The 14,120-nt window shown below is 41.8% G+C and overlaps 1 protein-coding gene across 1 annotated transcript; it reads right to left on the bottom strand.

Annotated features, from left to right (window-relative positions):
* Window positions 1-1,478: 1,478 nt before the first annotated feature.
* On the bottom strand, window positions 1,479-5,699 carry proca1 (protein interacting with cyclin A1). The gene is made up of 4 exons (XM_024146281.2): window positions 5,069-5,699; window positions 4,832-4,964; window positions 4,515-4,649; window positions 1,479-3,648 (listed from the first exon to the last, which is right to left on the bottom strand). Exons 1-4 carry the CDS (start codon window positions 5,637-5,639, stop codon window positions 1,752-1,754), a joined length of 2,736 nt encoding a protein of 911 aa, XP_024002049.1. The 5' UTR covers window positions 5,640-5,699; the 3' UTR covers window positions 1,479-1,751.
* Window positions 5,700-14,120: the final 8,421 nt, after the last annotated feature.

Raw genomic sequence — 14,120 nt, 5'->3', positions numbered from 1 at the left:
GGACCTCAAGAACTTTTAATAATTGTATTATTTTTTTGACTTTGAATGTTTTTAGTATTTTTAAATGCATTGCCGACTGTGGTCTGTGCTACATCAGCATATTCACATTACAGCTACTGTCCTGTAATATACAGTACACTTAAATGTTATCCTCTATCAATGTATTTAATCCATATGAATGTATTTTAAACTTATCAAATTCACTTCCTGTAGTTGAATTAAATCATGTAAGAACAGTGTCAGTCATTTTCAGTATTCATCATGTTCTCATGTAATCCACTAACAAAATGAGTCCATAACAAATAAGAGATCTATCAGTGCCAGCCTGCAGTACTAATTAAAGCTGTATGTTAGCATTGTTGAATGACTTTCCTTCATAAAATAAAATTAATACAGAAGACCCTCTTGTTTCTTTGTCAACTGAGAACAATTGTTACTCACAAGTAGTCAGACCATACAAAATACAGTATGATTCCATTCAAAAGACCATCGRAAAAAACGGACAATGCAGATGATTTAATATTATGTGATATGAGGTGAGAAATKATTATACTGTCTCAGATCCAACTAGCCTACCACATTGCCAGTACTGCTTAAACATTCTGTTCCCCCCCAAACCAAGCTGGTCTGAATGCTTGGGTCTAGTCCCAGTCTGGAACACCATCAGTTGCATCAATGTCCCCTTTGTTATTAAGCTTTGAATACCAGTCACTGCTTACTGAAGTGTCCAACTGTTTTACTATTACCCTAGCTGGTGTTTTCAGTCTGTAACATATTCTGGCAATTTATTGTAAAATAGCTCAATTAAATCAAGAAACAACAGACAAGAAACAAACGACAGAAACAGAAATTGCATGTTTGAAAGCCGAGAGCTGTTTATGTTCATTTTCTTTAAGTGGGAAATACCCAAAAATTATGTGCATAATTACAGAAGTTATTCTAAACATCTGTGTCTGTACTCTGTAAAGTAAGCTACAGTATAATATGTCAATCTCATTCTGTAAAACTTCTCAGAGTAGCATGTGAGAATCAGCTGAGGGATTTGAGCCTCAGGGTTACAGGTTCTTTACAACCCTCATTTAGGTGGGGAGAATAGAGTTCACAGTGAGCACGTAATCCTTTTTGAAGAATGTGACCCCTTTCATCAAAATGCCTTATATCGCATTGGAAGAGACTAGAGGTCCAAAGTCCCACACAGAACAAAGGAAATAGTATTTAAACCTGGAAGAAGGCTCAGCTTTCTTGGCTTGGAGCCTGTCTGTGTATACAATATGGCAAACATTGTTTGCAGAAAAGTACAAGTAAGCAGTTTACGGGTAAGCAGATGAAATGGCAAACTCCCTGAACTTGGAATTCTTTAATTTCTTCCGTATTAAATATTCCCTGCTGTCTTGGGAGTACAGTATATGCCTACATGTACAAAAGGGAATGTGATATTAATGAAATCAACACTTTTAGAATTCATTGCACTCAATATATGCTTCTTTCCAATATTTTATTAATCATTGGTGTTTAAATGCACATACATTATTACAAAACATTATCCTGATCCTTCATGCACTTGTTACAATTCCTGTTGAATAGTGGCACAAATGTTGATTTGACAAAACACACAAGATGACAACTAAGACATAATACACCTACGTCTGAGTCTGCATAGCAGGTTTTTCTGATAGTCAAGAGCTAGGCTAGTTATCTAGGACATCATAGCATTCTTTCATTCTATACTAGAAATATTGTTAGTATGAGTCTCATTGTGGTGGTTTTCTCCTTTTCTTTCTACCTAGTCTCTCTTCTGTTTTCTGGACAGTGGATTTTATTGGACTTATAGTGGGTGTGCTGGTCTGCACAGGGAAGAGGGCCTGTTCTCTGTAGTTCTCAGATTCCTGTAGATTGAACTCTCCTACTTCGTCAACTTTGGATGAGATTGCTGACGCTGAGGGTGTCAGACTTATACTTGTCATTATTTCTTCAAGTTTAGTTTCATTCTCATTATGGATAGGAACCTCATCCTTGACAACAGTGGTTATGGTCTCATTTTTACTTTTATTTCTACCCTCCCTCTCTTTTGATCGTTGTCTTCTCCCAGTCACAACGGGGACGCTGGCTGTTGTGGTGAGAAGTCCCGTTTCACTGTGACTCCCTATGCTCTGTGGTGCTAGTGTCTCTGCCTGCTCTGCAGCGACTACAGTGGTGGTTGTGGGGATGTTCATTACACCAGTGCTGTCAGTAGTGACTGTATGAAGGGCATCTTCAGTGGGATTCTGCAGAGATGTTCCCGCAGCCAAAAGAGTTGGTATGATTTTCCCCCTCATCTTTCTTCCCTCTCTCTCTTTCAGCCTGTGCCTTTTGGTCTCACTCAAAGTCGAGCTTACAGTCGTAGTGGTATTGGACCTCTTCTCATTGTGATTTTCTGGTCTGTGTGACACAGGCTGCCCTGCAGTGCTAACAGTAGTGATGGTGGTGACGGCTGGAGCACTTGTGCTCTCAGTAGTGATCACTGCAAAATCCTCTTCAGTGGGGTTTCTGAAAGTAACAGCCACCATGGGAAGAGTGGAAGTGATTTTCCTCCTTTTATTTCTTTCCTTTCTCTCCTTTGACCTGTGCCGTTTGCTTTTGATAAAAGTCACAATGGGGGTGCCGGCAGTAGCCGTAACAGGGCCCTTTTCACTGTGGTTCTCTAACCTTTGTTGCGCAGGCTGATCTGCAGAGATTATGGCAGTGCTGGTAGGGACGGTCTGGGTGCCAGAGCTCTCTGTTGTGGAAGTTGGGAGGACCTGTTTAATGGCAGTATGGTATGCAACTCCTTTAGGGGTGACAGTTGGTGTTACGTTGCTCTGTTTTTTGCTCCCTTGCCCCTTTCTTGACCTCTGCCTTTTGGTTTTCTGTGTGGTCACAATGGGTGTGCCAGTGGTTGCAGAGAGAGACGCTGCTTCTGTGGGATCCATCAGAGCCGGGGTTTCCAGCATTGTCTGCTCCTTCTTGACAGCAGTGACTGAGGTGACAGAGGCTTCTGCAGCACTTTCTTCATCTACACGTGGTTCATCTCTCATGACATTATTAGAAAGCTCCTCTTTCCCTCCACGATCTATTTCACCATCACAGAAACTGTTGACATTTCTATTCAACTGGTCATCATTCTCAGGCTCATTCACAAAGTTACTCTTGTCGACAGCGTCCTCTGCTTTGGTAGGACTAACCATAGTCCCTTCCTCTGCTCCTTTTGAGACTGAGTTGAGTTTCTGCTTCCTCTTACTCCCTTTTCCTTTCCCTTTCCTCTTCTTGTTATTTTTCTTATTTTTCCCTGCAGTGTTCTTCCTCTTCTTCTTCTCTGAGGTCTGTGTCTCTCCTTTGGTGGTGTCTGTAGCCGAGCCCTGAGAGGTGGAGACGGTGGCCAGAAATTTGATGAAGTCTTCAGCGGCGGTGACCATGTTGCTGAGAGAGGGCTCCTCGGGGCCAGTGGTCTGGGAGCCGGACACAGTGGACTGTGTTGTGCTTTCAGGATTGTACTGCTCTGTGCCTGTTTTCTTTGTCTCTTTCTGTACCAGAGGAGCCACAGTCAGCACATCAATAACGTCAATGCCTCCGAAATCATACGGGATGGACTCTCTAGGCACTGCAACCAGGAGCTTGTCATACTTTTTACACCTGTGTGGATAACAGAGATGGAGAGAGGTTTAAGATGTGCTCCCTGTAGTGTACTACAAAGCCACTTAAAAATGTTTGGATTGTTATTTCTTGTTTGATTTTGTTGATTATTTGAATTGTATTTGCAAGACATTCTAGTTCACTGTTACACGGAACCCAAACCAGCTGCGCGCGTGCGCCATCGTGCGCTATCGTGCATACATTTATTTCCCCCCCCCACACCAAACGCAATCACGACACGCAGGTTAAAATATCAAAACAAACTCTGAACCAATGACATTAATTTGGGGACAGGTCGAAAAGCATTCAACATGTATGGCAATTTAGCTAGTTAGCTTGCACTTGCTAGCTAACGTTAATTAGCTAGCCGAATCGTTTCTAGTCATCGCTCCTCCTTCCAGGCTTTTTCATCTTTGAACTTATATGGTGATTGGCATCTAACTTGCACTTTTACCACGATGACAGGCAAAACATTTCGTCTTTCAATCGCCCACGTGGGTATAACCATTGAGGAGATGGCACGTGGGTACCTGCTACTATAAACCAATGAGGAGATGGGAGAGGCAGGACTTGCAGCGTGATCTGCGTCAGAAATAGGAATGACTTCTATTTTAGCCCTTTGCAACGCAGACGCTCGTTGGCACGCGCGAGCAGTGTGGGTGCAATTATTGAATAACATGGATTTCTAAATGTATTTTGCGACGCTTGCGCATGCGACGTTTCCGGTCTGGTCAGCATGTTAGCGCTAGTAACATAAGCATTTCACTGCACCTGCCATAACACCAGCAAATCTGTGTATCTGACCAATAAACGTGTATTTGATTTGTAAGCGCGTTATTGAAATCTACAGTAAATACTGTACTTACACGCCATACCAGTGGCGCTCCACACATTGCTCTTCATATATGAACTGGAAACAGGGCACCTCGATGACATTGAAGAAAGCCTGACCAACCACCCTGGAGGAGGTGTCATTGACTTTCCTCAGACACTCCTTCAACCTGCACAGACAGTGTGACAAAGAGAAAATGTCCCACTCCAGCTTACTGTAACCTGTTTGGATGGTTTGACAGTCAGTACATCATATAATTGGTTTCAGCCTTTAACTGTCTAACATAATCACTCAAGTGTATGAAGCTCATAAACAAAAAAAGGCGTTCCAACTATAATGTAGGAAACTCACGCATTATCGCAGTCACAGTGACTAAGGGGATGCCACTTGAAATTGGTATAGCCGTACTTTGAGGAAAACGCATGGATGACGTAGGGGCAGTGGTCATGAACGCGGCAACAACTGTCAGTCGCTGTGAACTCTCCTACAAATAGAGTGTATATTAAAACAGTTGAATGGCTAAATGTGTTCAGAATAGTTAATCATGCATCTAAAATACAGAATAATATCAAACTTCACGCAACCTACCCAAATGGTCGTAATTGTCAGCCATGTTGCCAGCTCCACACCACAGGGTTCCAGGATAAGTGAATCCTCGCTTGGATCTCCGTATCACCTGCTCGCCATCCTCCTGGACAAAATTCTCTCTCGTCTCCTTCGGTGTCTGTGCTGTTGACGCGGCTATCCTCTCCGTGGTGACCGTCGTGCGCTTTGTTGTCCTTTGGAACGCTTGACAGTTGTATTTGGCTTCTGCCATGTCTGTAAAACTAAACTCCATATCTCCTGGGTTGTTTCTCTGGTGCTTCAGTCCTAATCTACACACATGCATGAATGACTTCACCTGCATCTGGTTGATGGTTACTGAGCAATCCACCAGTTTACCTGCCGGGTCACGCACGGAGCGCACCTCCTCAATTCCGTCTGACACTTGGTAAAAGCAATTTCCCCCCATGCCTGACATTTTGGCACAGAAAGTGCTGTTGAGCATGAAAAACACATCTTTACTCTGTTTCTCTGCATCTAGAGAATAATTGGGGAATTCTCCTTTGACAAAGTTCCTGTCCAGATAAGACAGAAAGAAAAAAAATACCGACCACATTACTTCAGATGGCACTTTCAGCACCACGCGCACTGAGACAGCACCACTACTGTTCCCGGGCTCTCGCCAAAACCGGCTTTATAATGACACTTCTAGTGGCGCGATTATTAATACTATGACTGACAATAATGGGAGGGGTCTGACACATAAAATGTACCCCATGAGTGGACGATTAAACACTTTCCATTATTTCAACAGAATTCATTGAGACTGTGTGGTCAGGCTAATTTCAGAATGTGCGCAGACTGATGCTTAGTAATTTAAACATAAAAACAAGGCTAATCTACAATTACTAGCAGTTCAACACGAAAATAATCAGTCTACTTGTGCCTGAATTTCGTTACATCCAAATGAGACAATAACTACAKGAAAGTATATTAACAAGGCACATTTTTGCGTGCGTCTTTGTCTCTTATACGCATTCAATTTATTTATAGGCGAATAATCAAAGAAAGCAGAACCGATAGGGTTAATAGGATGGCGTGAACTACTGCTGCCAGCCTAGGCTACTCTGCGGTGCGTTGACCGCAAGTTACCCTCCCGTCCCCCTTTTCATTAAAAAAAATCGAGATTTAACTTTGGTGACGCTGCTAGCAAGGAGGAGGTTCTTCTCGCGCTTTCCATGGTAAAAGGATGGCGTGATTCTTGCAACCCAAGAGATTGGMCATATTTTAGATTCCACAAAAGGTATTGGTGGTGACCTAAATTAGAATGTCGAAACAAACGTCTTTCTTTTTCTAGAATGGAAAGGTTTGCAAATCGTGCACGCAAGCCGCGCTCTCTCAGCAGCATGTATGAGCAAGCTGGGTTTAATTAATGTTCTTTCTGGGGTTGAAACCTACTACCGATGGAGGATGGAGAGCTGAGGTTGAGGTCATGTCAGAGGGTGCACTACTGTATCCGAGCCAAGCGTAAATGTCGCCCTAGTGTCGAATGGTGTCATTTACATGGACTGGCACTGCATGGTGGTACGGGCAGGTAATTCATCTATTAAAGTAGCTAACTATGTAATGGAACTAATTTTACAAAAACGGACTATGCATTTTAAATATTGYAACATATACTTCTTTGGCAACATTTTATTAGGTTTTATGGACTATTAAATATTTCACCCAATTAACTAGGTCTGCATGTGCAGGCAGTCACTAGTCTAGACAAAAATCGGCGGTGAGTTCTAATCAGCCCACTGTTTTGTCACAAGGCAGAATTTACCATAAGCTTCCAGGAGAGGCGTAGGCCTTTTGTATTCTCCGCAAATGCACTGGAATCGGATTGTTATTAGAAGGTGGAGAGAAATGATGCAAAATCATCTGAGGCAACATTCGACTAAACCTTGGAAAAGMCCCTGGGTTAATTGAAAGCTCATTACTGTAAAGATTAAGTGGGTGGAAAACAATAATTCTTCTGTGCTCCAGATATTATAAATCAAATAGCTTGTTTCCATTGGTATTACATTTTGACATTGATAAAAGTCTGCCTATATGCAGGTAATCCGTTTGAATAGCCTTGGGACCTTTCCATTGACTATATAACAAAGCCTTTATAATCCATTTTTAATAGGCAAATRGTTACAGTTGGTATTATCAGAATAAGAGTTTTAATAGAAAGTGACAATAATAAATTATTGATAAAACKAAATTATTCACACTAATACGCACACGTTGTATTACAAAACGTTCACACTGTTACGCACAAACAAATGAGACACGGTAATACAATCTGCCTACAACGAACATTTATTTATCTTTCTATTAAATTGAATTGTATTAAATGGAAGGTTCTGTCGATTTCTCTATTCTTACTATGGCGTCACAGAGTAGGCAAACAACTGAGTAGGCCTAGAGACACTCACCTTTTGGCTGTGTAGTCTCACCTAGACGCGCATAGCACAGGTGCAGCCTGCCTACCGAAACCCCCTTATGAATTGGTTAATGAATTCCAGCTTCTTCTCATACTCTGATAGTCTAATGGGATGTGTACCTTCAGGACACTCTTTGACTGTGAGCAGAGAGGAGGAGTTGAGGTTGATAAGGGACTGTCCATGGAGATGCAAAAGGATATTTTCTCAGGTGAGGGAACATTATTGACAAGATGGCATTAGCCATAGAATTAGGAATTACTAAAATACTAGAATGGACATGAACTTTATGATGGCATAAATGCCAGCCATTTTGGTCAGGGAGTTAGTCAACCATGGTTTGCCAGTGCTGTGATATTGTGTGAAATAATTAATTTAAAGAATTTATCTGCACTGTACGTTTGTTAGCTAGCTAGCCAGTCAGTTTTAGAGGGAAGATTCCATAAATCTTTCAAATTAACTGCCAATATGCCAACATTCCATTTACAAAAATGCAGTCAAACCACAGCCATACACTGGCTGAAATCAGTTGATGATAGGACTTAGACAAGTTGTAAATGCAACAAGCACTGATATTGTATCATACACCACATGACCAAAAGTATGTGGACACACCATCTCATTCCAAAGTCATGGGTATTAATATGGAGTTGGTCCCACCTTTGCTGCTATAACAATTTCCACTCTTCTGGTAAGGCTTTCCACTAGATGTTGGAACATTGTTACAGGGAATTGCTTCCATTCAGCCACAAGAGCATTAGTGAGGTCGGTCACTGATGTTGGGAGATTAGGTCTGGCTCGCAGTCTGCGTTCCAATTCATCCCAAAGGTGTTCGAAGGGGTTGAGGTCAGGGCTCTGTGCAGGCCAGTCAAGTTCTTCCACACCGATCTCAACAAACCATTTCTGTATGGACCTCGCTTTGTGCACAGGAGCATTGTCATGCTGAAACAGGAAAGGGCCCTCCCCAAGCTCTAGCCACAAAGTTGGAAGCACAGAATCGTCTAGAACGTCATTGTATGCTATTGCGTTAAGATTTCCCGTCAATGGAACTAATGGGTCTACCCCAAACCATGAAAAACAGCTCCAGACCATTATTCCTCCTCCACCAAACTTTACAGTTGGCACTATGCATTGGGGCAGATAGCGTTCTCCTGGCATCTGCCAAACCCAGATTCGTCCATCAGACTGCCAGATGGTGAAGCGTGATTCATCCCTCCAGAGAACGCGTTTCCACTGCTCCAGGGTCCAATGGCAGCGAGCTTTACACCACTCCAGACGATGTTTGGCATTGCACATGGTGATCTTAGGCTTGTGTGAGGCTGCTCGGCCATGGAAACCCATTTCATGAAGCTCCTGACGAACAGTTCTTGTGCTGACGTTGCTTCCAGAGACAGTTTGGAACTCCGTAGTGAGTGTTGCAACCGAGGACAGATGATTTTTATGCACTACGCGCTTCAGCACTCGGCGGTCCTGTTCTGTGAGCTTGTGTGGCCTACTTGTGTTGCTCCTAGACGTTTCCACTTCACAATAACAGCACTTACAGTAGACTGAGGCAGCTCTAGCAGGGCAGAAATTCTAGGAACTAACTTGTTGGAAAGTGGCATCCTATGACAGTGCCAAGTTGAAAGTCACTGAGCTCTTCAGTGAGGCCATTCTACTGCCAATGTTTGTCTATGGAGATTTCATGGCTGTGTGCTCGATTTTATACACCTGCCAGCAACGGCTTAAATAGCTTAATCCACTAATTTTACTTTTGTAAATATAATGTATAATAGCACTCAAAGTGTTCCAAGAATGAAAAAAAMCATTTATGGCCTGTTTACGTATATTATTGTCACGCTCGCCTGATGAAGAAGGAGTGGACCAAAGCGCAGCGTGTTACGTGTTCATGATATTTTATTAAACTGAACACTGAAACAAAAATAACAAAGAGAAAAACGAACAGTTCTGTAAGGTAACTACAACTATACAGAAAACAACTACCCACAAACACAGGTGGGAAAAAAGGCTACCTAAGTATGATTCTCAATCAGAGACAACGATAGACAGCTGCCTCTGAATGAGAACCACACCCGGCCAGACACAAAGAAATAGAAAACATAGAAATAAAGAAACTAGAATGCCCACCCTAGTCACACTCTGGCCTAACCAAAATAGAAAATAAAAGCCTCTCTATGGCCAGGTCGTGACAATTATAAAGGCTATTTATACAGAACATTGGTATAAAACCTGTATGAACTGTATTTATAGTTATATGACAATATTTTATGGTGTCAATAATTATATGACATACTTTCTGATATATCGCACGCCTTACTTGTTTCCTCCCTGCATTAGTAAAATCTGGATTATGCCTCCACTGCCATTCATTCCAATTAGACTGGTTTGGATTTCTCCCTGACCAATACGGCTGCTAGTTTCACTCCATTCTAGAACTTTGAGGGTGTATGACATAGCCCCTCTAGTAGATTAATAGGATCTCTATGGCATTACAATTTTCATCAATTCATATTTTCACGTTTCTACCAATGGTTTTGACCTACAGTATATTTACACATGGTATTGCAGGTACCAAAAGTCCAGACTATTCCTGAGCATCCAGATGAAGACATGATGTGTCAAGGAGGAGTCAGATGTGCCTCCTCATCGAAGCTCAGAGACCTCACTAATACAACCCTGCCTGACACAACGGAGAGAAGATGAGTGTTGCTTGACAGTTAATGCATTTTTTTATACATTTCTTTGAAATGTTACTTCTGTCAGTGTATGTTTGACCTTATTGCCCCACAGTTTATATGATTGCTCTTTCCCCCATCCATAATCAATTTATGATGTGTGTGATAAAGTTAAAGCGGTTACTGTTTTATAAAAAAACGCAAGAGGGTGCTGGTTGGTTCACTCACCAAAAGTGGTTATGCAGTCTTAATAACTTTCGAGTTAATGAAAATGAAACATTCTTAAACCAAAGTATAAGTAAGAGAATTTAGGCTGAGTCCCAAATTACCCCCTTCTCCTTCCCCAGGCACTTCGGGCCTCCATTTGCTTGTTCACATGCCCCCACCATTTGCACAAATGTCCCAAAGCTGAGGGAGTGAAAATGATTGCGTGTGTATGGGCTAATTAGGCCCTTCGATAGCCTCTGACCAAGCCAGCAAGGCTACAGGCTCCAGAGCAAAATGCTATCCCAACGGCAGGTAGCCTAGTGGTTAGAGTGTTGGACTTATAACTGAAAGGTTGCAAGATCAAATCCCCAAGTTGACAAGATACAAATCTGTTGTTCTGCCCCTGAACAAGGCATTTAACCCACTGTTCCTAGACTGTCATTGAAAATAAGAATTTGTTCTTAWCTGACTTGCCTAGCTAAATACAAAACACAGAAATACACCCCTTCAATTTGGTGGATTTGGCTATTTCAGCCACATCTGTTGCTGAAAGGTGCATAAAATCCAGCACACAGCCATGCAATTTCCATAGACAAACATTGGAATTAGAATGGCCTTACTGAAGAGCTCGGTGACTTTTAATGTGGCACCGTCATAGGATGCCAACTTTCCAACAAGTCAGTGTGTCACATTTCTGCCCTGCTAGATCTGCCCTAGTCAATTGTAAGTGCTGTTATTGTGAAGTGRAAACATCTAGGAGCAACAACGACTCAGCTGCAAAGTGGTAGGCCACACAAGCTCACAGAACTGGACCACCCGAGTGCTGAAGCGCGTAGTGCGTAAAAATCATCTGTCCTCGGTTGCAACACTCACTACAGAGTTCCTAACGACCTCTTGAAGCAAGGTCAGCACAGTAACTGTTGGTCAGGAGCTGCATTAAATGGGTTTCCATGGTCAAGCAGCCACACATAAGCCTAAGATGTTTAACTGTTACTGAGATTTATATATTGTAAGGTCCCCCTCCAAAGACATGCTAAACTTTGGGAATATCAATTTTCTTTTCTCACTCTAGTGCAGTATAACTGTTTTATAGAGCATTGCAACCAATCATTTATACTAGCATTTCTTTAGAAAGTTTACACCAATACTGGTATGTTCAAAGCTATTGTGTAGAGTACAGGCATACGCCTATTAACTATATTTCAAAAACAATAACAAAGACAATATTATTTTCATGTTATATTGTGATGATTATCTATCAAGGTCAGCAAAGGTATTTTCTGTACAGTTTAAAATACATTACATGAGTCTGCTATACAGTATTCTTAAAGCTTAAAACCTTAACTTCTATGAATAAAGACATTTCCCATCTGATAACTAATGTAAAACATAGTCTTGCATGCCATTGTGACAAGTGTATTCACATTGACTGCTTTAGAAAACAAGCACACATAAACACCACAATTACTACCATCTGACTGTTTCCTAAAATGGGGGCATTGATGAGAAAATTCATAGTATAGTGTCACATCCACCACAACAACCCCCATGCATTGCTAGATACTGTAATGACAGGTATTTCTGAATTGTAAGTTGTTCATCCTCAAATTCTCTTTCATACTGGCTTATTATTCAGTGCCCCATGAAATAACACCATATATAGATTATACAGACCCTACTGAGTACATCCAATCCCACTTTAACGTGGGCACAAATCATGTTTTTTTCACTATAAGCCAATATATATTTTATATGCAGTGATTTGCATTGTGTCCTATGAAATGGGTCTAGTAAAAGGCCACCAACACTCCGTATTATTCAGTGCCCCATGAAATGACACAATATAGAGATTCTAGAGACCCTACTGTGTACTTCCAACCCCAGTTTTATATGGGCACAAATAAAACATGTTTTTCACTATAAGCCCAATATTGTCAACATGCCAGTCTGAACATTGTATTTCTCAAGTGGTCTTAAAATTCCTTAAATTCTCCATAAATTCCTTTTTGCATTTGCTATTAAGCACAATAAAAATCAACATTGATTAAAATGTAATATATTTTTTAATGCGTTATCCACCCTGCGATGTTTTGAAATGCTGGCTTTCATTTTGAAGGTTTCCTCATTACCATAGAAAAGTGACGCTAGCAGAATAGTAAAGGCTTGTTGATCTCCCTTGCCAGTCTCTGGAAGTCACGCTTCGATCAGACCGACAGCATAATTGCATCAATGCTGCATAATAAATTCTGAAGTCAAACATTTTTCCTTATGTATTCTAAAATTGTTATTGGATATGTGTGCAGCAAAAGTTCAACATTCACCTTTTGCTACTATTTCTGTTAACTCTACGCTTACAATTTGATGCATACATTGGATAGATCCTTATGACCCACAGAACACAGAATGCACTGCAACTGCCTCTGCAACTCAATGCTGCAAGGCAGAGAGGAAGAGGTGAAGCAAGAGCGATAACAGGACCCAAAATTCGCCTTCTCCAGCAGGTGGCATTTTTTCTAGTTTTTTAAGCTCAACAAGGGAGGAGTTTTTGTAATCAAATCAAAGTTTATTGGTCATGTACACATATTTGCAGATGTTATCGTAGATGCAGTGAACCCGAGCCACAGCCTGTTCACCCAACTCCCACTGGCGTACCACACACCCCTGCATGGGCTCTGGGGGCCCCCAACCCCCCTGCCTCACAGGGGCTGCGGGGTTGTAGTTGTGTGTGTGTAGTTGTGTGATGAACAGGCCGAGGCTCGGGTGGCTGAGGTCCTTGATGATCTTCTTGGCCTTCCTGTGACACCGGGTGCTGTAGATGTCCTGGAGGGCAGGCAGTGTGCCCCCGGTGATGCGTTAGGCTGACCGCATCACCCTCTGGAGAGCCCTGCGATTGCGGACGGTGCAATTGCACAAAGTCATCATAAGCGTCAGGGGACTCAATGTTGTTTTCCTTGTTGGTCAATGAGAATGTTGAATTTGGTTAATAAACATTTAATGTTTTATTTGCTTGGTGTGACTTATTTGATCGAATATACGTTTCGTAATGCTTAGGTTGTTACGAGTGTACTGATATAATTAGGACGCGTGACATCCTGCCAACTTTGAGAAAAAACACTATATCGGAGTTGTGTCTGTCGTTCACATGCATATCAGTCATCTCATTGGCTATAATGGTCCCACCTGATTTTGCCTCCTCTCGAATGCCTTCCATTTTTGAAAAAATGTATTTCCATTGTTAGAGCGGCCACATGAGTATCTGGTCAATATAACGGATAATCTGTGTGCAAGGTAAACACAGCATTCCATTGGAAATAATTGTACTTCAGGTGTACCAAAACACAAGGATGTTGTCGGTCTGATCGAGGCGTCACCCTCTGAGTTTTGACAGCAACACATGACAATGTAGGACCCTCCAAGCGAGTTGGTAAGGGAGAGGGGCTGGTTTGGGATCATAGAGATAGATAGAGGACTCATCTTTATATCTGTGCCATTATAGCGTCTGTGACAGCATGGGCAGCGCCACAACCCATAGGAATCCCCACCCAGTTGACTACTTTGATTACTTTAAAATGGTGGAAGTATGGTGGAAGCCAATGGCGCTTCCCGTGCCAAAACTGCCTTTTGGCCACTAAAGGCTTTTATCATTATCTATGTTTGTGGATTCACCAAAGTTATTTGTACGCAGAGTATCTTCACATATCCACCACAAGACAGCGGTGTAAGTCTATTTAAATATTAATG

Source organism: Salvelinus sp. IW2-2015, unplaced genomic scaffold (assembly GCF_002910315.2).
Source record: "Salvelinus sp. IW2-2015 unplaced genomic scaffold, ASM291031v2 Un_scaffold16339, whole genome shotgun sequence".
Classification (NCBI taxonomy): domain Eukaryota; kingdom Metazoa; phylum Chordata; class Actinopteri; order Salmoniformes; family Salmonidae; genus Salvelinus; species Salvelinus sp. IW2-2015.
The sequence above is the reverse complement of the archived record's forward strand: the minus strand, read 5'-3'. Positions and strand labels throughout refer to the sequence as shown.